Below are 21,359 nucleotides of genomic sequence, written 5' to 3'. Positions count from 1 at the left end.
GTCTGTGGCTCTGTTAATAGCTCGTGCTTTCAACATCTAACAGGCTGTCTCTTTCACGTGGCATGTGAGTGTGGAGGAAACACACTTATGAGAGCGACAATAACTCCTGTGTGTTACTATATGCAATGCCCAAAAGTGCTAATAAACTCAAAATAATCCTTAATATGATAATCTTATTAATACTACCTGGTGTGGCTCAGTGTGTTCAGTGAAATCAGCCTTGGATCTTAATGCGATAAATTTTCGTTCTTTTCAAAAGGAGGCTTCAAGAGCAGCATGTTGAAATGAAATACAATGAAGTTGAAATACATCATACACTCTCAGAAAAAAAAAGGTACTAGACTGTATTATTCCCTGTCTTCACCCTCACATGCTCTACTATTTGCATGTAGCTTTTAGTGCATAATGTGCATAACCTTGAAAGTTAATTATGGTCCAATTTTTTTAAACAGTGCAGTGTATACACAATTCCAGGGTACATATTACAGAGTACCACTCCTGCAATGTACAGATTAGTACCCCCTTTTCCCTCAGAGCATGTAACAGGTGAATGTAAGCTGAATCAATCATATAATTAGGACTTGGAACACTTTCTAAATGAAAAGTGATTTAGTTTCAATTTTACTTTTATTTGCATGTACGTACGATTCCATTCTGCAGGTAAAGCATGGGAAATGATGGCTTACATTTTTTTAGCAAATTTAGATATAGTTAGAAATCTGACCTCAATCTGTCCCTGAGGATATCGAGTGAAACAATACTCTCTCTCTCTCTCTCTCTCTCTCTCTCTCTCTCTCTCTCTCTCTCTCTCTCTCTCTCTCTCTCGCTCCACCTATCTACTAATGAAGTTTCATGAATGCCACATCCTTTCTGAAACATAGTGCTTGTGGTCTGATTTATTGGCCAATCAGAAAGGAAGAAAGAAAGCATTAGGTTGTGCTCTCTCTCTCTCTCTCTCTCTCTCTCTCTCTCTCTCTCTCTCTTTCTCTCCTTTAGCTATAATGAAGTATAATGAATGACACATCATTACATCCCTTTTTAAACATATTACTTTTTGTCTTCTTTATTGGCCAATCAGAAAGAAAGAAAGCACGAGATCTTGCTCTCTCTGTCTCTCTCAACTGTAGCTTTATAGAAATATAATGAACGACACATCTTTATTTAACACACTTGTCTTCTTTATTAGCTAATCATAAAGAAAAAAGAAAGAAAGAAAGAAAGAAAGTAAGGAAGGAGGATAGGATTACAAAGAAAGAAAGAACGAAAAGAAAGAAAGTAAGAAAGAAGAAGGAAAGCATTAGAGTGCTCTCTCTCTCTCTCTCTCTCTCTCTCTCTCTCTCTCTCTCTCTGGTGTAGCTATAATGAAGAATAAAGATCAGCAGATTCTTCCTTAAACATATTATTACGTGTCTTTTATTCGCTTGTAAACATCCACCATTTAGAGGCAGAAATAAAGAAAAAAAAAATTTCTAATCTGCCCCCAGCATAAAGTAATGAAATTACTCTAGATAGATAGATAGACAGAGCAGAAATGAAGACTGAAGATCAGCAGTTCCTTCCTTTAACACATTTGACGTGTCGTTGTCTTTTATTCTCTTGTAAACATCCGCCAGCGCGCGCAGCAGCTTTTTATATGGCACATAAAGGGATTTTACGCCACGCCGTCTCATCTTTCTCTATGTGCTCGGTTATTTGTGTCTTCCCCTGCCACTATTTTTAACCGAATTCAGCGAGTTTGAGCGCCTCGTTGCCTTCGTGTGCCGCTATATTTAGCTCAGGCTCGTTTTGCGTCAATGGAATCCCGAGCGTGCGTCACGCTGCAGAGCTCGCGCGCTCTGATTGGCCGGCGGCCGGAAAGATTTCGGGGAGCTCCTCCACCCCGGCGCGCGCGTATTGGCGAGTGGAACGGCGAGGGCAGGACGCACCTGCGACGTCACGGCACAATACACTGCCTCGTATAAAAAGGGGCTGGAGAAACCTGAGCGATAAACGCGTCCGAGTCAGAGTCAGGAGCGCGCGCGGAGTGTTGGTGATGCACGAGCTTCAATCGCAATACGGACATTACAAATAAGTCCAGCAGAAGAATTATTCACAAGCAGGTAAGTGGATGTTTTGCTTTTGGCTCACGTTTGCTTCTTTATCGCGTTTCCTTAAAGGTGCATTTTATTTTATTCCTTACTTGTATAAATAACTTGGAAGATATGTATAACATGATTTAAAACTAAAACAACAACAACAACAACTGTGTATTAAGCTTGGGCTTTAGCAAAAGCCGGAAGGCTTGTTTGTGTTTGGATGGCAGTCTCCTGTCAATCATTTTTATAGACAGTATACAGGCTATCTATCTACTGGATGATCACAGCTTCATGAACATGCATGGGGGAAAAGACTGATCATACCTAATGCACCTTGATTATAATGTTGCACATTACCAGCAACTGATCATTCCATTTCATCAATCAATCAATCAATCAATCAGTCAATCAATACATTTTTACTCCAAAGGCTCCTTATGAGCCATATCAGATGTGTCTTAATGGTTCACTGATAATCCTCCAAGAATACTGTGTGACCACATGTCTCCAGAAACAACTTGCAAGCTATCCTGTCTTATAACAACTACACTACTGCTCATGTAAATGTTTAGATTACTCGTTATAGTTTAGCTGAGGATATTGAATGGAAACAGTGATGTAAGTGCAACAGCTGCTCCCACAAGGCTCTATTACAGCATACAGCAATGGGAAATGTATTTAACACCCAAAAATCCAATTGTAAAGCATGTTCCTGGTGGCACAATCGCTCTTGGCACTTGGCTCTTAGTCTTGTTTTCATGCAGGTTTAACGGCTCTGAGACTTTTTTGACTGTTTCGTCACCGAAAGATTACATACCTAAAGAATAAAGCAGGCAAATTCAACTTCAAATGTCATGACAACTAAAATCTCTTCAGACTCTTCCAGACAGATCTGCATGCAAAGCTCGTATTTGGCTTTTAAATCTCAGCAAGGCAAACAATGAAAATAAGCAATTCTTTGCAAAACAAAATAGCTACATTTGTTTGCCAGAGTCTCATCAGTATCTGAGGAGATGTTAGAAAAGACTAATTAATTAAATATGTAAAATTGTAACTCGATAAGAATAAGTGTACATGTAGTAGTGTAGCTAAGCTGTCATTTTTTAAATCAGGATTGTATAGTCAGAGCACGCACCTGATTCGGCTCATAGATCACTTAGGGTCAGTGTGTTAGAAGAGAGAAGGCGATAATCTGTGCAGGGACAAGGCCTTCTCGGACGTCGGTTTGCCCACTGGGCTTTAAATAGTCCTCTCTGACATGTTTGTGCATCCATCTTTACTTCTCATTTGACTCCAAACTGTCAGTTGCACCTCACAGAGGGTATTGTGTTTTGTGGTTTTGATCATCAAAGAGCTTCTCTTTGTATTGGTCGGAATCGAGAATTGAAACAGACGGCATCTGCTCTAAAGGACAATGCCGAACGACAATTCCAACGACCTTCGTAACTCGAAGCTGAGATTTTCTGCCATTTCAGTTAGTCGGTAAATTTCATCGTTACGTTATCTCATTCATGCTTCTTCAGCCTCTGGTGTGTGTTTGAAAGCCGGTTCTAGAGTTTCGTCTAAAGTTATATATATACTCCTATGGGTGATATATAAATAGGCCTTACGCTGTAAGACTGCTTTCCAGGCTTTCTCAGAAACGTCTACTTGAATTCAGGTCCTGTAGTGATGATTACATTACCCGTTAGGTTCGTTCTCTGTTTACCCGAGGATAATATCTATGCCTGGCTCTGGCAAGGGTTGGTTGTTTGGGGTTTTTTTCACTCAAGGGTCATGATTTCAGATGAGCAGGAGCAAAACAAGAAAGCCTTTTGCGATATTGAAAAGCAGGTCTTGTGGTTCTGCTCTACAGAAATGACCTGTGTTCAAAGCCAACATGGAGTCCAGCCTTATGAGAGCATGCTCTACTGCTCAGAGCTTATGAACCCTGACTTCACCTCCAGGTTGGCCATGGACGTGAGCGAACAGCGGGAGCAGCTCTCCACATCCTCTCTGCCGAGCATCACCTCTCTGGTGGGAGGCTACGGGGGAGAATTTGATACCTACTCCTGCCCACTTGCCACTGCATCAACCTGCACCGGTGCCACCTCGGGCCAGGACTCCTTCAAGCTGGACGACCTCCAGGTTTATGGCTGCTACCCCGGCACATTCACCTTCAGCTATATGGACGATGCGCTGTCTACGTCAGGTGGCTCGAACTGTTTTGGCAGCCCCGTCTCGGCTCCTTCACCCTCAACCCCGGGTTTCCAGTCAGTGCCTTCCTGGGATGGGGCGTATGGATCCTGCTCCCCTGACGCAGGCTGCTGGGGTTCAGAGAAGACACCTCTTCCTCAGGCCCCTTCCTTTTTCACTTTTGGACCTGTTTCAGCGGAAGACATGTCTCCTCTAGGGCAGCTGCAGCAGCATCAACTTCCTGATCAAGATCCCTTTTCTCTGAGCCATCAGAACCATCCACTCAGGCTGGATCACAACAGCAGGGACAGTTCAGTCCTGGTGGACAATCAGCTGTCTCCCAAAATCAAGAGTCCAACAGGAAATGAAGGGTGCTGTGCGGTTTGTGGGGACAACGCCTCCTGCCAGCACTATGGAGTGCGCACGTGTGAGGGCTGCAAGGGCTTCTTTAAGGTGAATATATTAGCTCGGTTTTAAAGGAACAGTTTGTAATTTTTAGAGCCCAAGTGTTCCTCTTGTCTCTAAACTGACCTCACCTTCTAAGTAGAAACCATGTATGACTTGTAGGTTATTTTTAGGCAAAACGGTCATACCTGAGTAGGCTTGATTTGGCGTAGAGATTATTTCTGGGACAGAAATTTTTTAATTTAACCCCAAAACAAACGAAACTATCAGATTATTTGCAAAGCAATATTACTATGCATTATCTTTGAGATTTATGATTATTATTATTACACATCTAGAAATGCTTTATTTAATGCTGTAAAATTACAAACTGCACCTTTAAGTACCACATGAGTGTATCTTTAATATTAAAGCATTCATCGTTTGCACTTTATTTATTTATTTATTTATTTATTTATTTAATTCTGTACACGTGTTGATCATGTTGAATTATTAAAAGAGGTTTTGTTTGTTTTTCTTTTAGCGTACAGTACAGAAAAATGCCAAGTACGTATGCCTAGCTAATAAAGACTGTCCAGTGGACAAACGGCGGCGGAACAGGTGCCAGTTCTGTCGCTTTCAGAAGTGCCTGGCAGTAGGAATGGTGAAAGAAGGTGAGAAAAGCCTTAGCAGTTATCACCTCCTACACACAACAGATGGATGAATTTAATTATCCTATTGTTTTTCATAACAGTATATTTTTTATATTTCTTTCATACTGTTAAAAAAGTCCATTATTTCGCTTCAGTAATGCCACAATGCACTTTACAGTCAGCATGTCATTCTGTCTAGCATCAATCTTGTCTCGCAATAGCATTTGTGTATTATTGCGTTAATAACACATGCTTGTTATTTTCTACTTGGTCCTGTTCAGTTGTAAGAACAGACAACCTAAAGGGCAGAAGGGGTCGTTTGCCTTCTAAGCCAAAACCAGTCACGGAATCAGCATCTGCTTTGCCTTCTGGAAACATCATCACCTCTCTTGTGAATGCTCACATGGAGTCAAACCCAGCCATCACAAAACTGGACTACTCAAAGGTGAGCCGTGCATTTTGAACTGCTAGCGCATTTACAATGGCATTAAATAGGAATATCAACATGTCAACATTTTCCAGCAAGGCTCAATGTCATATTAATGAGAAATCCAATGGAGAAGTCGTGAAGATGTTGCAAACATTGGATTGAACGTTCCAGAATACAATGCAGCTATATAATGCAGTTGGCATTATTAAGTTATGGCACAGACTCAGCCTGGCTAGTTAGCGATCCATGAGATGTCATGAATTTGAAATCTAGCAAGCTGATCAGTTTGAGCAGAGTGTACAGATAAGTAGGTGAGAGAGGTAGACAGAATAAAGGATTAAAGTGCCGCTGCATCGCTCTCTTTTTGTGTAAAGATGAACCGAGGGTGCTGCACTGTTATTAGCAGGTAGTTAAGCGGGATTGTGGGTAACGTAGGAAAACATTAACGAAAGTGAAAGGAAAGCACTTTAAACTAAAACAAAAATTAAATACAAAATAAATCTTGGACACCACTGAAGATCACATGTTAGTTATGAATATTAATATGAGAGGCATTCAGAATTGATTTGTGCTTTAGTGATTAGGTTCGTGTACATAGTTTTTATGATGTTTATGCTCATATGACTGTGCTGTAGGGAAAGTCCAGTTGCTGATTACTGTATGCTGTCTTGTTTTGTGTTCAGTATCAGCAGACAGTGGCTAGCGTGTCTGAAAAGGAGGACGCCAGTGACATCCAGCAGTTTTACGACCTGCTGACCGGGTCTATGAGCGTGATCAGAAAGTGGGCAGAAAGCATCCCAGGATTCACTGCCTTCTCTAAGGAGGACCAGGACTTGCTCTTCGAATCAGCCTTTGTCGAGCTCTTCATATTACGACTAGCTTACAGGTAATGAACTACAATAATAATCGTATTGGAATTCAGCGCTGTCGAATACTCAAATCTGATTGGTCAGAAGCTGTCGATGAATTTTCTTTTGCAGTCGACTGCAAAGTTTTATATTAATGTATTAAGTTATTGTTTATGTTGTAACAGCTAATTCACAAAGACTTGTCTATCAGATGTGAAGTTTTCTGTAAGGAGATGTTTATTTAAGATTTATAGAAGGAGTCTCCAATGTCAGCACTTTCACATGGTAGAGTCTTAAGAACAGAGGACATTGCACGTTGTGATTTATAAGCAACTCAGGGTTACCATAAACAGAAAAAAGTACAACTCGTTTTTCTTTAATTAGTGAAAAAGTTGGAATCGTTTTCTCATGTTCATTTCAGATCACACCCAGAGACGGACAAACTGATCTTCTGCAACGGCGTGGTTCTTCACCGCATGCAGTGTGTGCGGGGATTTGGCGAGTGGATCGACTCCATCATGGAATTCTCGCAGAATTTGCATCGTCTGAACCTGGACGTGGCGTCGTTCTCCTGTCTCGCCACACTAGTCATTATAACAGGTGAGTTTCACACTGGAACTTTCAGGTTGTTGTTTTTTTTTCTTTTTTTGCCCAGCATGCAATATCGGTGGTCTCTGAGCTCTCTGAACTAAAATCCTGTACTTAACACTAAATTATCACATTCATTTTTCTGTAAAATGAACATAAAAATGTGCTGTGGTTTGGGAAAACTTGTTGGAAGTCACTGACATTGAACTCCCTGTAAAATGAGTGGGGGGGGGGGGGGGGGGTGTCAACGTTTGACCAAAATTTCGTTTTTCTGCCTATGACTCTATATAAATAATACGTTACTACATTTCATCAAAATTAAGCAGATGATTTTTAACCTTCTAAACTTGCCTGCCTTTCTTTAATAAAGCTCTTTTCTGCATTTGCATTCGTCCTAGCCTCCATTACGTGACATGTCGTTTCAGAGTTAAATATATTCCTATAGTGCAATGTTGAAATTTCAATATGTAAACGCCTCCACATGAATGTGGATTTAAATGATAATTAGGTAAGTAAATCACTATACAAACGATCGCGTGCACAGCTGATGTCCCAAAACGCGCCGTTTCTCTGGAAACTCTGTGCATTATTCTTAACGTTTACTTTATGCTGCTCTGTCTTAAGTGACTGCAGGTCAGATAGTGGTGGAGGTAGTAAAATTGAAGTGTAGCACAAACAGAACATTTCCAGAGAAACCTGATGAGCTCTTTTCTTGCACAGCTGATTGAGGACTTGTTTTTCTGGAAGCGCTAACCACTACCACTTAACAACGTAGGCCTGCTCACTAGGTCTTTTGTGCACCGATTTCTATGAATATTGCTTATATTGTTAATGTGTTGCTAATATAGATCAAATCAGTTGCTAAGAACATATAGGTTAAAGAAGCAGCACGGAAACCCCCGCCCTTATGCTGTCCGCCATCTCTTACAGATCGACACGGCCTGAAGGAACCCAAACGGGTTGAGGATATCCAGAACCATCTAATAACATGCCTCAAAGACCACGTTGCGACGATTGTCTCAGAAGCAGCACGCTGCAACTACCTGTCCCGGCTGCTGGGGAAACTGCCCGAACTCAGGACACTGTGTACTCAAGGCTTTCAGCGCATCTTCTACCTTAAACTCGAAGACCTTGTCCCACCTCCTCCGATTGTGGATAAGATCTTCATGGACACGTTGCCTTTCTGAATCTGACTGCGATGCTATTTAAAGACACGATTTTAAACAAAGACTTGCATTTGATGTGAACAAAAGCACAGCAGAGCAGAGGAGAGATGTGGAAGCACTTGACTAATCCTGGCAGCTCTGTTTTCTTTTAGGCATATGACTATGATCCTCTCAACAGTGGTCAGAAAGATGTTCAGTGAACATTCTGGAAAATCTCGCAGCAAAAAAAAAAAAAAAAAAAAAAAAAAAAAAAAAGCAATCACCAATTCTCCCTAGGTGTATTGAACTCCACATTATGTTTCAGACTTTTGGAATCGTGGCTTTGTCATGAACTTAAACGACAAAAATCAGTGATTTTGTGCAGCTTGACAATTGAACATGATACATGGTGTGGGTGTGGGTGTGTGCGTGTGCGTGTGCGTGTGTGTGTGTGTGTGTGTGAAAGGAATCAAAACCTCTCACTTAAACAGTATTAGAGCTTTATAACTTCAGGATACGATGATACTGATGTCAGCAACATCCAGAAAACTCAATGGTGCTTTAATATCACACCTGTGGTTTATTTAAAAAAAAAAAAAAAAAAAAACCCCATGGACCAAAACCGATATTGTTTATGTGGTTGCACAAAATGACTAAATAAAGCCTTATATATCCATTAAGACATGAGACTTAAATTTAACAGGAGCAAAGAATGGATGCGAAAGCAAATGGGAAAAAAAAATCATATGAACTGTTGTTAGAATCAGATTTAAATGCCATGCGCTGTGCAGGAAACAAAAGGCACACCTGCTAGACGTTTCTTCATTACATGTACAGCTGAAGTTTACTCCTTACTTGGATTAAAACCAACCTGTTTTGTTTTTGTTTTTGCATACCCATTCACATCTCTAAGTGACGATAATGACAATACATTTCCATCTAAACATTTCTAAAGATGTCCAGTGATTTTCTGGTGTGGTTTTTTTTTTTTTTGTTTGTTTGTTTGCTTTCGCAAGCCATGTAATTCTGAGTTTTATCACGGACTGAAGAATTTGTTTAGTGTGCCAGCCAGACTTCAGCATATTCATATTTGTATGTACTGTATGTACAGAAATGGCTTGATATGCTATATATTTTTGTCTTTATACTGGCATAGTGAAAATGTCTGGGCATTATAGTGTTTTTTTATATAATATTTTTTTTATTCTTAGATGTTTGCTATCTTTCATTATTAATGTTGTTCAGCACTATACATTAAAAATTATGAGCAATCAGTTTGATGTATTTTAGTCTCTCTTTTTTCCTTTTTTTTGTTTTACTTCGCACAAAAAATAAAGATGATGTTCCCCACTCTTACATTCAGGCTTAAATTGGGTTTAGAAGAGAGGTTGCCATGCTAAGTATAAATCTCCTGTCCATTTTATTTGGATCTTGTTTTGTTGTTTTTTTCCAATAAAATCTGATTAGCCATAATATTAAAACCACTGACATGTGAAGTGAATACAAGTAGCAGCTGTCAAGGGGTGGGATATATTTATTAGGCAGCAAGTGAGCAGTCAGTTCTCAAAGTTGAGATGTTGGAAGCATGAAAAATGGGCGAGTGTAAGGATCTGGCCAACTTTGACAATGGCCAAATTGTGATGGCTGGACTACTGGGTCAGAGCATCTCCAAAACAGCAAGTCTTGTGGGGTGTTCCCGGTATGCAGTGGTTACTTAGTAGTGGTTAGCAGGATGCACTATGGGAAGAAATCAAGCTGGCGGAGGAAGTGTGATGCTCTGGTCAATGTGATGCTCTGGCATTCATGTGGATGTTAATTTGACACTTACCACCTACCTAAACACTGTTGCAGACCAAGTACACCCCTAACGGCATTCCATAATAGCAGTGTCCTCTTTCAGCAGGATAATGCGTCCTGCTACACTGCAAAAATTGTTCAGGAACGGTTTGAGGAACAAGAGTTCAAGGTGTTGACTCGGCCTCCAAATTCCCCAGATCTCAAGCCGATCGAGCATCTCTGGGATGTTCTGGACAAGCAAGTCCGATCCATGGAGGCCTCGCAACTTACAGCACTTAAAGGATCTGCTGCTAACGTCTTGGTGCCAGATACCACAGCACACCTTCAGAGGTCTTGTGGAGTCCATGCCTCGACGGGTCAAAGCTGCTTTGGTGGCACAAGGAGGACCTACACAATATTAGGCAGGTGGTTTTAATATTATGGCTGATCGATGTACATTGTCACCAAGCAGCTTTATAGAAACACGGGTGTAGATCTACATCTTACAGAACAGAAATATACAAGTTAAATAATAAAATGAAATTTCTTTTAAAAAACCTTCACGTGTTCAAAAAATCTAAGTTGAATCTAAGTAACTTCTGATATATTTCAAATTACTATTCAAAATATACTATTTACAAATATACAGTATGTACAATTTCTTAAATACGTAAGAAGTAAAAGGCTTGAGGAAACGCTGTTATAAGAAAGCAAGAAATTATTATTGTCACTTTTTCAAAATACTTTTTTTTTAAAAACCAAAAACAGCACACCCAGAAGTGTTTTATTCCTCTTGTACCACTGCAATTTGCCAGCAATAACAATCTTTCTTAATTAAGAACAAAGCATACTAGTTCCTGTAAACATAACAGCTATAGACAGGCATTCCTTCACCAGCCTTTCTTGTTTCTCTTTATTCAGTTTAATAAGACAGAAAACGCAGCTTGTCGTGCTTCTGTGACAGCAAAGCTCTCTTTCCTGAAGACAAAATGTACAGTATGTGTTGGAAATATACAGGATGTTAGGTATGAGCATGTTATTTGAAGGTGAGATTGCAACAGGAAAGGGAAATGTAAGTACACTCATACTCTTGTCTCTAATCTCCGGTAAATATACTGATAAAATACTGATAAAAGTATAATCCAAACATCAAACATGACTCACAAACCTCCTACATCATGTTTCATACGAACTTGACTGACACTGATGCTATCCAGTTACGTTTTCTGTATTGGTACTTTTTAAATATTTTTTGCCTACAGAGGTGGTTTCAGTTCAGCAGATGCCTTCGGTCATGTTTTGCCACATGCCTCAGCCTGTGTTACATGTCCCCCTTGGGATCACAGAAAACTGTTGCCTAATTTTGGCCTAGTGTAATTTGATGACACACCTGACATGGGGCATCGGGGACATCAGTTCTGAATGTCACCTGTAAGTGAACTATAGCTAAGAGGAAGATGCAATGGCCCCCCAGAGCGTTCATTCAGTCCAGGCCATAGGGAATATGATAAGGCACAAGGGTACACTTATGTAATGTTCAAATTCTCCGTTCTTAAATATAGAATAGTAACTAGGAGCACAGTGGAGACAATTGTCCCAAACTCAAAGTATAACAAGTTCATTACATGGCAATCGCCATCACCAGACTTACAAAAAATAAGAGTCTGTTTTTTGACATTCAAAATGTTGTTAAAGTAATAAATGGTTTAGAGTGGATTCTTTTTTTACTTTCGTGGAAGCAAGAACACCACCATAGGTAAAAATGCAAAGAATGGTATGAAGAAGAGCCAGATATAGGTCAAGAGGAGGTCAAACATTGGAAAAATGTGGGCTCAGTAACTTTGACTGTGGCGTGGTCGTTAATGCCAGATGGGCTGCTTTGAGTGAGTATTTGAGAACCTGACCGTTTTCCTTTCATTTTCATGCACAATAAAGTCTAGACGTTATACAAAAGGGTGCAAAAAAAAGTGAACCACATCCAGTGAGCAACATTCCTGCAGGCGGAAAAGTTTTCTTTTTCTTCCCTTTTTTAAAAAATAAAAAATAAAAAATTATGAGGGAGGACAGAGAAGAATGGCCAGACTGGTTTAAGCTTACAGGAAGGTTCTGGTAACTCAAATAAGCACTCTTTACAGTCATGGTGAGCAGAAAAGCATCTCAACCTTGAGGTGGATGGTCAACAGTTGAAGACCACATTGGGTTGACCACTCCTGTCAGACAAGAACCGTGGGCACAGGCTCACAGAAACTGGACAGTTGAGGATTGGAAAAAGACCAGTCTGATAATATCCTGATAATATACCTGAACCGGTCTGATAATATCCTGATAATATACCAGACCATTCTGATCATCTACAGTACACTCTTTAAAAATCTAAGACCCATCTTCTGTTGTCTCCTCAGAAAGGATTTGGACAATAAGCACCGAAGAACCCATTTTTCTCAGAGTGTATGCAAACAAAAAACAAATCAGACTTGCTCTGAACCACTGGCAGGTGCATTTCATACAAGTGATCTGCTTTTAACTGGGTTTGCTATTACAAGTTGTAATATCTGGAAGCACAAGTTTTTCACTCCACATAATTATTCGTGACACAAAAAAAGGCAGGCGAGACATGCAGATTTTTGTGTTGCTTCTTTGTGCGTATGAACCAGATTGCGTTTCCACCCTCCGCTTTCATAGGAGACTTGAACACACAGATGGGGAGTTACAGAGGAAATCCTATGGTGGATATAAATAGCTCATCATTGTGGTTCAGTAACTTGATCAGCTGCTTTCTGAAGGTAACAGAGAGCAACTCTGACAGGGAACAGCGATTAGGCCCAGCCTCCCATGTCACTAAATAAATAAATACACCCCCCTACCAGAAGAATAAGGTTTTTCATGAGCAAATTTAACACTTGTGATAGATGTCCAAAGTGTAATTAAATATAAATTGCAAACTAACAGTATGCAGCTATTAAATAGTAGCAACAGACTAATTAATTAATACCTAAATATGAATTCCAGTGTCAAACTTAATAGTGAAAGGCTATGTAAATTAAATACTTTCATAAAAAAAATATTAAAAAATGATATACTGAAGCCTAGGCCACGGAACATTCCAACTAATATTATGCAAAATGTTTTAAGGACGTTAAGCAGTAATTTTCCAAAAATTGTCAAAATTTTACAAAAATGTCCTAAAAACATTTTCACAATGTTATCACACAACTTTCCTACGTAGACAAAATAAATAAATAAATAAAACCTTATGGAATTATTATATACAAGCATTATGGAAACTATTATTCATAAAAATGGTTCCAAAAGCAATTAAAAGTGTAATGTTCATAAAGTATGCTCCTAAGCTAGAATTGTTAGTTGAGATGATGGCCTGTTATGAAATATTCAGTCTGGTATGGGAACCTAATAAGTGCATCTGAAGGACATAGAGGTGCTCTAAAAAAAAAAAAAAAAACTAAAAAAATCCACAGCTCATCCAGAAGGATGTAACTGGATAAAGTCAGTTTCTCTCCGATTACAGCTGTTATGTGAAAGCAGCGTCTTAAAATAACCCCATGCCTGGCCCACACTGACCTGTGCGGGCATCCTGCTTAAAAGCACACTGTACATGCAAGAAATGACCAGGATTTGCCCTTTGAAATGAGATAATATTACAGTGTGGAAGCCTCTCCCATTCCCCACACCACCGCACACTAACCTATGGTCACAAATCTCACACTCGGTGTCAGGACGTGAGGGGATGAGAATGTAGGGATAATAAATAGGAGGGCTCGGCTAGCAGGGATACAAATCATAGCTTTGGCCGTGAAACCTGTTTGTGGCTCTCTTGTCAGTCATCTCAGGCAGTGAAACCATGAGCCGGAGCTCCCGCACAACACGTACTGCTAGGTGAGAACCTACACTATGCGACAGGTGGTGCTCATGCAATCACGTTTACCGAACCAAAGACAAACAGGACTTTCTGTATTTCAAGACAATGAGTTGTTTTCTTTAGACTGGCATTTAAATGCCTTGAAAAAGAAATTTAAAAAACCTGTTTAGAAAAACCTGTTCATCTGGAAGCCTTTGTAACAATTACATTACAACACACAAGTTACTCTTTACTTTTTAAAAAATTGACAAGCATAAATATGATCTAGGTAATGAATAAAACATGATGGGGTGTGATGTTACCCAGAAATTGATCATTTTCCTATAACAGCACGTACTGAATGGTTTTATTCCTCTTATACTGTACAACAGCAATCTGGCAACGCTTACAAATTCTTATATATAGGAAACCGTATGTCATAGATTTTATCCATTTATAGTTGCATTTACTGTTGTGGAACGTCCACGAAACAAATTCTCTGTCCTGAACACTTAAGTTAGAGCTTAACTTCTGAACGTTACAAAGTGCAAACACTGGAGACTCCTTCCAAAAATTCTAAATAAACGCTTCCACACAGACAACGAATCAACAATTACACACGGTTTTTAAACACAAATCCAACATACAAGTCCCTGTGAATTAGCTGTTTCTGTAGAAACGATAAGATATTAGAACAAGGACATTAATATAAACCTGGGACTTGTTTTGCACCCAGAACTAATGTTAGAGCTGCTGTTATGGAAATATAACCAACACCTTCTGACCAATCCGAACTGAATATTCTGTGGCACTGTGGTATGAAGTGTAACACACACCATTTAGTGCAGCTTTCTGGGTTTGTTAAATGTCTGCAGTTAAAGTTATTTATGCAAATGTTTTAGTTGATCATTTCCATTTCTGTCACTCAGGAACAGACGGCAGGATTGTTGGCTGGGTTTTTTTCCCTTCTTGTCATATATCATTTGGCACATAGTCAAATTATTTGGTAATAGGTGTTTCCACTGACAGAGTGATGTGGTTTAAAGCTACGCTCAGGCTGGTTCTTGGTCTGGGAGAGCAAATGGACTGAAACCGCATGAGTGCGTCAGCAGACTTCAGATGCAAAGCAAATACAGTGTGAAGAACAATTCAACAACTCTGAGTGGAAATGAATAGATAGATAGATAGATAGATAGATAGATAGATAGATAGATAGATAGATAGATAGATAGAGTCTGGCCAACAGACAGACAGACAGACAGACAGACAGACAGACAGATAGATAGATAGATAGATAGATAGATAGATAGATAGATAGATAGATAGATAGATAGATAGATAGATATATAAAGTCTGGCAGACAGACAGAAAGACAGACAGACAGATAGATAGATAGATAGATAGATAGATAGATAGATAGATAGATAGATAGATAGATAGATAGATTGATAGATAGATAGATAGATATAGTCTGGCAGACAGACAGACAGACAGATACATAGATAAAGTCTGACAGACAGACAGACAGACAGATAGATAGATAGATAGATAGATAGATAGATAGATAGATAGAGTCTGGCCGACAGACAGACAGACAGACAGACAGATAGATAGATAGATAGATAGATAGATAGATAGATAGATAGATAGATAGATAGATAGATATATAAAGTCTGGCAGACAGACAGAAAGACAGACAGACAGATAGATAGATAGATAGATAGATAGATAGATAGATAGATAGATAGATAGATAGATAGATAGATAGATAGATATAGTCTGGCAGACAGACAGACAGACAGATACATAGATAAAGTCTGACAGACAGACAGACAGACAGATAGATAGATAGATAGATAGATAGATAGATAGATAGATAGATAGATAGATAGATAGATAGATAGATAGAGTCTGGCAGACAGGCAGACAGACAGGCAGACAGACAAACAGACAGACAGATAGATAGATAGAGTCTGGCAGACAGAGAGACAGAGATTATCTCTCCAAGATCCTAACCAGTCTGGCTTCAAAGTGGCACATTCGACAGAGACTGCCCTTTCATTGAGAAGCCACATGCTGCTAGATCAGCCAAACTGTCATCAGTCCTCATCCTCCTGGACCTTTTAGCAGCATTTGACACAGTCAAACACAAGACTCCCTTGTCCATGCTCATGAGTCATGGAATTCATGGCACGGCATGGCAATGGTTTTCTTCCTACCTGGAAGGTCATTTCATGTGGGGATCCACTTCTGCTCCATGCAAACTCTCAAGTGGTGTCCCACAAGGATAAGTACTTGGTTCTCTTCTGTTCTCCCTCTATACTCAACCTCTCTGTGAGATGATATCCTCACATGGGTTCTCATACCACAGCTATACAGACGAGACTCAACTCATCCTCTCCTTTCCTCCCTCAGACACTCAGATCTCAGCATGTCTGGCAGACATCTCCAGCAAAACTGAACTTCTCTTCATCCCAGGTGATTCATCCCCACATCAGGATCTTGTGATCTCTCTGGACAATTCTCTCAGCTCACCTTCGGTCACTGTACGTAACCTCGGGGTAACCATGGACAATCAACTGTCCTTTTCCTCTCACATTGCTAACCTGACATGCTTATGTTGATTCCTACTTTACAACCTCTGAAGGATTCGTCCATTTCTGTCCACACAGACCTCTCAGGTGCTTGTTCAGTCCCATGTCATTTCAAGATCGGACTACAACTCACTCCTAGTAGGTCTCTGAGCGCCATTCAACCTCTACAACTCATCCGGAATGCAGCTGCGCAACTTTTTTTCAACAAACTTGATTTGTTTCCCACAGTATCTCATGGCACAAGGAAGGCATGCTTCAAGATTCTTCTCTCTTCTGGCAACTAGGTGATGGAATGAACTTCCCCTAGACGTCCGAACAGCTGAGCCACCATCAGTTTTCAAATGACATCTAAAGAGCTACCTCTTCCTGAAATACTTAAATTAGTACTTTCGTTTAAAAAGTATTGTGTTTTCTGTGTGCTTTTCTTACTATATTACCTCCCCAACAGAGTTCTTTAGGCTGATGTTATTCTTATTCCGTGAACCAGTCCATGACCAATATCAGGATGTATTTATTGACAGGGACTTCAAAAGTTGCTTTGGATAAGATTGGATTAATCATAAATGTCTGGATAAGAGACCTAGACAGAGAGATAGATAGATACAGCAGATAGATAGGCTATACGAATCTACAGTCTGGGCCTGAAAGAAATCAGCCGCAGACTCTACTACAAATTCCATCCATCCATCCATCTTCTATACCGCTTACCTTCTTTAGGGTCATGGGGAACCTGGAGCCTATCCCAGGGAGCATCGGGCACAAGGCGGGGTACACCCTGGACAGGGTGCCAATCCATTGCAGGGCACACAAACACATACACACTCACACACCCATTCATACACTACGGAAACTTTAGACATGCCAATCAGCCTACCATGCATGTCTTTGGACTGGGGGAGGAAACCGGAGTACCCGGAGGAAACCCCCGCAACACGGGGAGAGAACTCCACACACACAGGGCCACGTGGGAATTAAAAACCCGACCATGGAGGTGTGAGGAGAACGTGATAACCACTAAGCTACAAATTGAACTTTATAATTTTATTGTATGTTCTTCTGGAAGCCCTGCTAGCCCATTTACATTTATATGTGTCCAATAGCCATTCTGTGGGCTCTTTATTCCTCATTTAATGCATGTAATGATATTTATAGTCTGCATACATGATAAAGGAATACTGTACGATCCTGGACCTCATTGTTGCAAACAGGCTGAACAGGTTTGTGGTTGAACATTGTACATGAATGACATAAGCTGTTACTAAGGTTCATCATAGTCTCACTTTCTTTCATACTGCTTGCTAATTTGTTTACGTGGCAATCATTTGGAAATATTTTTTAAAAAATTTAAATCAGTTTGTGCTTTTCTCTTATTTCTGAAATATTGCTCTTGACAAATTCTTAATGTTGTGTAAAGTTACACAACATCACACATTAAAGAAGGACACATTGTACATTTGATCCATTCATAGTTACATTTAATCAGTCCATACAGGATGTCGCAGACTTTTATTGATGCTTGATTTTACTGTGGCTTTTTTTTTTATTTTTTTTTTAATTGTGATTCAGTTTGCTGAGGTTTTGTGCTTTTATTGTGCAGAAAACTGCTTGAATTGGCGAAATCGTAATTGCACGAAATTGTTTTGCAGGGTCTTTCACAGTGATGAGGCCTGTTAATGAGAACTTTTAGCTGTACTCATGTCTGATGCACGTGATTGATGAGCGCTTTGACCGAATGCAGATGACGCGTCTTGGCCCAAATCTGCAGAACATCTGTGGTACGTCTGAATATTGAGAAGTTTGCTTGATTTTGTGTTCATTTCTGAGACCGCAAAATGGCTAAATCCTGGAAATACTGATTAATAAATCAAATATTGTTGCTGTTGGCAAATCGCTGTAGAACAAGGGGAATAAAACACTTCAGGACATACTGTTATTCTAAAATAATACTTTGGAGTGGGAAGAATAACTCTGCTTTGTTCCAGGAGCATTGCACCACCCCAAAGTTGATTATTTTCCCTGTAACAACACGGTCCCAAGAGTTATTCCTTAATTAAATTCTTTTAAATCCTACATCAGGAGCATTTCTTTTTATGTATTCAATAAATGATGTAAATCCCAAACCAAATTATGCTCTCACAGATGAGATAACTTAACTCTGTGTGTCTGACTCACCTCTCTCAAGTCTAAAAAAGAATAATTCATAGTTGTTCGCATGGTTTATTTTGCACAAATGTACGCTATGCTTCTGAATTAGGCTTCCATTTCTTTTTTCATGCATCTGAATATTAAATTGTCCTCTTCCCAGTCTCATCTGATCCATTACGGTGGAACATCTCAGAAATCCTTCAGCAGTGTGTAATTTTCTAATCTGCCTCCAGAACCTCTTTAAATGAAATGCTTATATCGATCAACCTTTTTCTCTGAGATTTCACAACCCAGTGATCATAAAATTTATAAACTACATGACTGATATATCCGAAATTTGTCTGGAGATGAAAAAAATTGACAACAAGCAAGACTTCTTTCCTACAGATTGTGACTTCCATGACATAATCGTCTTCCTATTTTATGACTCAGACTCCTTATCAGGTGCTAAAATCGTATGCAAATGAGAGCGCACAAAATCTGCTGTACGTGAAAATGTGTTTTGCATGACGTGTCGATTCTACCCGGTCAAAACGAGAATCTTTGTCAGCTCATATCTTGCTGTTACTATGGAAACAGTCAAATGAATCCGGCGTGAGTGAATAATCTCTTGCACCATACACTATGTTCTGGAGATGTGTGATTTTGGGCTGTTAGGCTGGGGATGGCTGGACAACAGTGACTGGAACTTTAGCTTTGGGGTTTAAAAATATCCACTCCCCAAGTGAAATCCATAATGCCACTAAGATGTGATGGAGTGTGTGTGCTGGCAAGGACACTCAGCCCTGAGATTATCAAACAGCTTGGTAAGTATAACTGACACCCTATCTCCCACCTGCAAACTCAAGAAAACCCCTCACCACATAACATTGTTACTCAGAACGTGCCTGAAACAGGGACACTCAGAAAAATGAAGGGGAAACACAAGAAATTAGCTTTACACTGACATGTTTTAAATCTTGTCATTCTCTTAGCACACTGAAATACATCATAAATCTTGAAGATACTTTGATTTTTAGGGCTCCAAAACTTTCATTATATGCCTCTTCACAAGCGAGTGCAGCAAGTGTGTGACTGTTTTCATGGTTTTTATGGATGCTGTGCAATATTTAAAACATTTCCATCAGTATCTAAAATGATCAGACAAATCAATCTGTATGTCTGAAACAGCTCTCTATTCATTATGTAACACACTACTTTCAGTGTTTTAGGGTTTTTGTACTCATCCCAAAAAAGAATAAAGGAGAATATCCAGTATGCTCATCAATCCAACAATGCACTGCAGTAGGTTAGGGTCCATATGATGTACTCTAGATAGTACAGAATACAATTAACCCAGAGAGCTGCTTGTAGGAAATAAGGATTAGGAATCATTTTGGCAATAGAGTAACAGGCATGAGATGTGTTTGAGAGTTACTGTGACATAAATTACACAACAGCGACATCCAGCGGCAATAAACAGAACTGCCAGCTGCTTCCTCTTGTCACTTTCTTTCTCTCTCTCTCTCTCTCTCTCTCCCCCATCCCCCCCATTCCATCATTTTAGCTCACTCTCACTATTACTAAAGATGTGCTGTAATAGGAAAATAATCAGCTATATGGGTGGTGGTGTAATGTGACGTGAAGCAAGGTTACTGTTACCACCCTTGAGTTGATTACTTTCCTATAACAGCATGTCCTAAAATGTTTAATTTTTCTTATACTGCAGCAATTTGCCAGAGCGAACTTTTTTTGTTTGTTTGTTTATTAATAATAATAATGATGTACATTTGATCCATTTTTAGCTACATTGAATGTTGTGGAACGTTCACAAAACAAGTTAGATCCTCTTATCGTTCACCTTATAGAAGCTATAAACACTTTTTTCCCCCTTACCACCCTCTCTGAGTTTTTCCTCTTGAACTGAGAAAGAATAAATGCAGCTTGTCATTTTACTGAGAAAGCAGAAAGCCTTCTGTCCTGAAGACTTTACCGTGTCAGACAACCTTTACCTCGGAGTGTTACGAAGCACCGACACTCTCAAAAACGCTAACTGAACGTCTACTTACAGAAAACTTCACCATATCAACAAATACATCCACCATACATGTCCCTGTGTACGTTGTTACTATTGAATTGATAACATATCACAATGAGTGCATTCATATAAACCTGTGCTTTGCCTTGCAACCAGAACTAATATCAGAGCTCCTGTTATAGAAAACTAGACAACACCTTCTGAACTGACCAATCAGAATTGAGAATTAAACAGTGAAGTGAAATAAAGAGATAGAGTGTAATGGCAATTTAAGATATGTGCAATATAATCCATCCATCCATTTTCCATACTGCTTCCACACACACACACAATGTACAAATGTACAAATAGGAAATGCCAATCAGCCTACAGTGCATGTATTTAGACTGGGGGAGAAAACCAGAGAACCCGGAGGAAATCCCCGAAGCACAGGTAGAACATGCAAACTCTTTGCATACAGGCCGGAGGCAGGGTTTCAACCCCCGACCCTGGAGGTGCGAGGCAGACGTGCTAAATACGGTTTGAGGCTAAAGACTCCACTGTGGTCGATGGTCTATATGTTCTAGCTTTGATGGCTCTGAGTCTTCTTCTGGAGAGAAGAGGCTGAAAATGGTGACGTCATGGTAAGAGGGGTCGGTTACCCTGGAGCACAGAGCAGAAACTGAAGAACGTT

At 39.7% G+C, this 21,359-nt stretch overlaps 1 protein-coding gene across 2 annotated transcripts; it reads left to right on the top strand.

Moving 5' to 3' along the window:
- The first annotated feature begins 1,973 nt into the window (after positions 1-1,973).
- On the top strand, positions 1,974-9,572 carry nr4a1 (nuclear receptor subfamily 4, group A, member 1). 2 transcript variants are annotated; one of them, XM_017488008.3, is made up of 7 exons: positions 1,974-2,099; positions 3,931-4,703; positions 5,179-5,308; positions 5,569-5,732; positions 6,401-6,603; positions 6,987-7,165; positions 8,084-9,572. In XM_017488008.3, the coding sequence occupies exons 2-7, from the start codon at positions 3,933-3,935 to the stop codon at positions 8,338-8,340; spliced, it is 1,704 nt and encodes a 567-aa protein (XP_017343497.1). In that variant the 5' UTR covers positions 1,974-2,099; positions 3,931-3,932; the 3' UTR covers positions 8,341-9,572. The 2 variants fall into 2 exon arrangements, with proteins under 2 accessions (XP_017343497.1, XP_017343499.1); XM_017488010.3 differs by having other exon boundaries at positions 1,980-2,099; positions 4,022-4,703.
- Positions 9,573-21,359: the final 11,787 nt, after the last annotated feature.

The sequence above is a fragment of the Ictalurus punctatus genome, chromosome 15 (assembly GCF_001660625.3).
Source record: "Ictalurus punctatus breed USDA103 chromosome 15, Coco_2.0, whole genome shotgun sequence".
Taxonomy (NCBI): Eukaryota; Metazoa; Chordata; class Actinopteri; order Siluriformes; family Ictaluridae; genus Ictalurus; species Ictalurus punctatus.
Note: the sequence above shows the minus strand (reverse complement) of the source record. Positions and strands in the feature narration are given on the sequence as shown.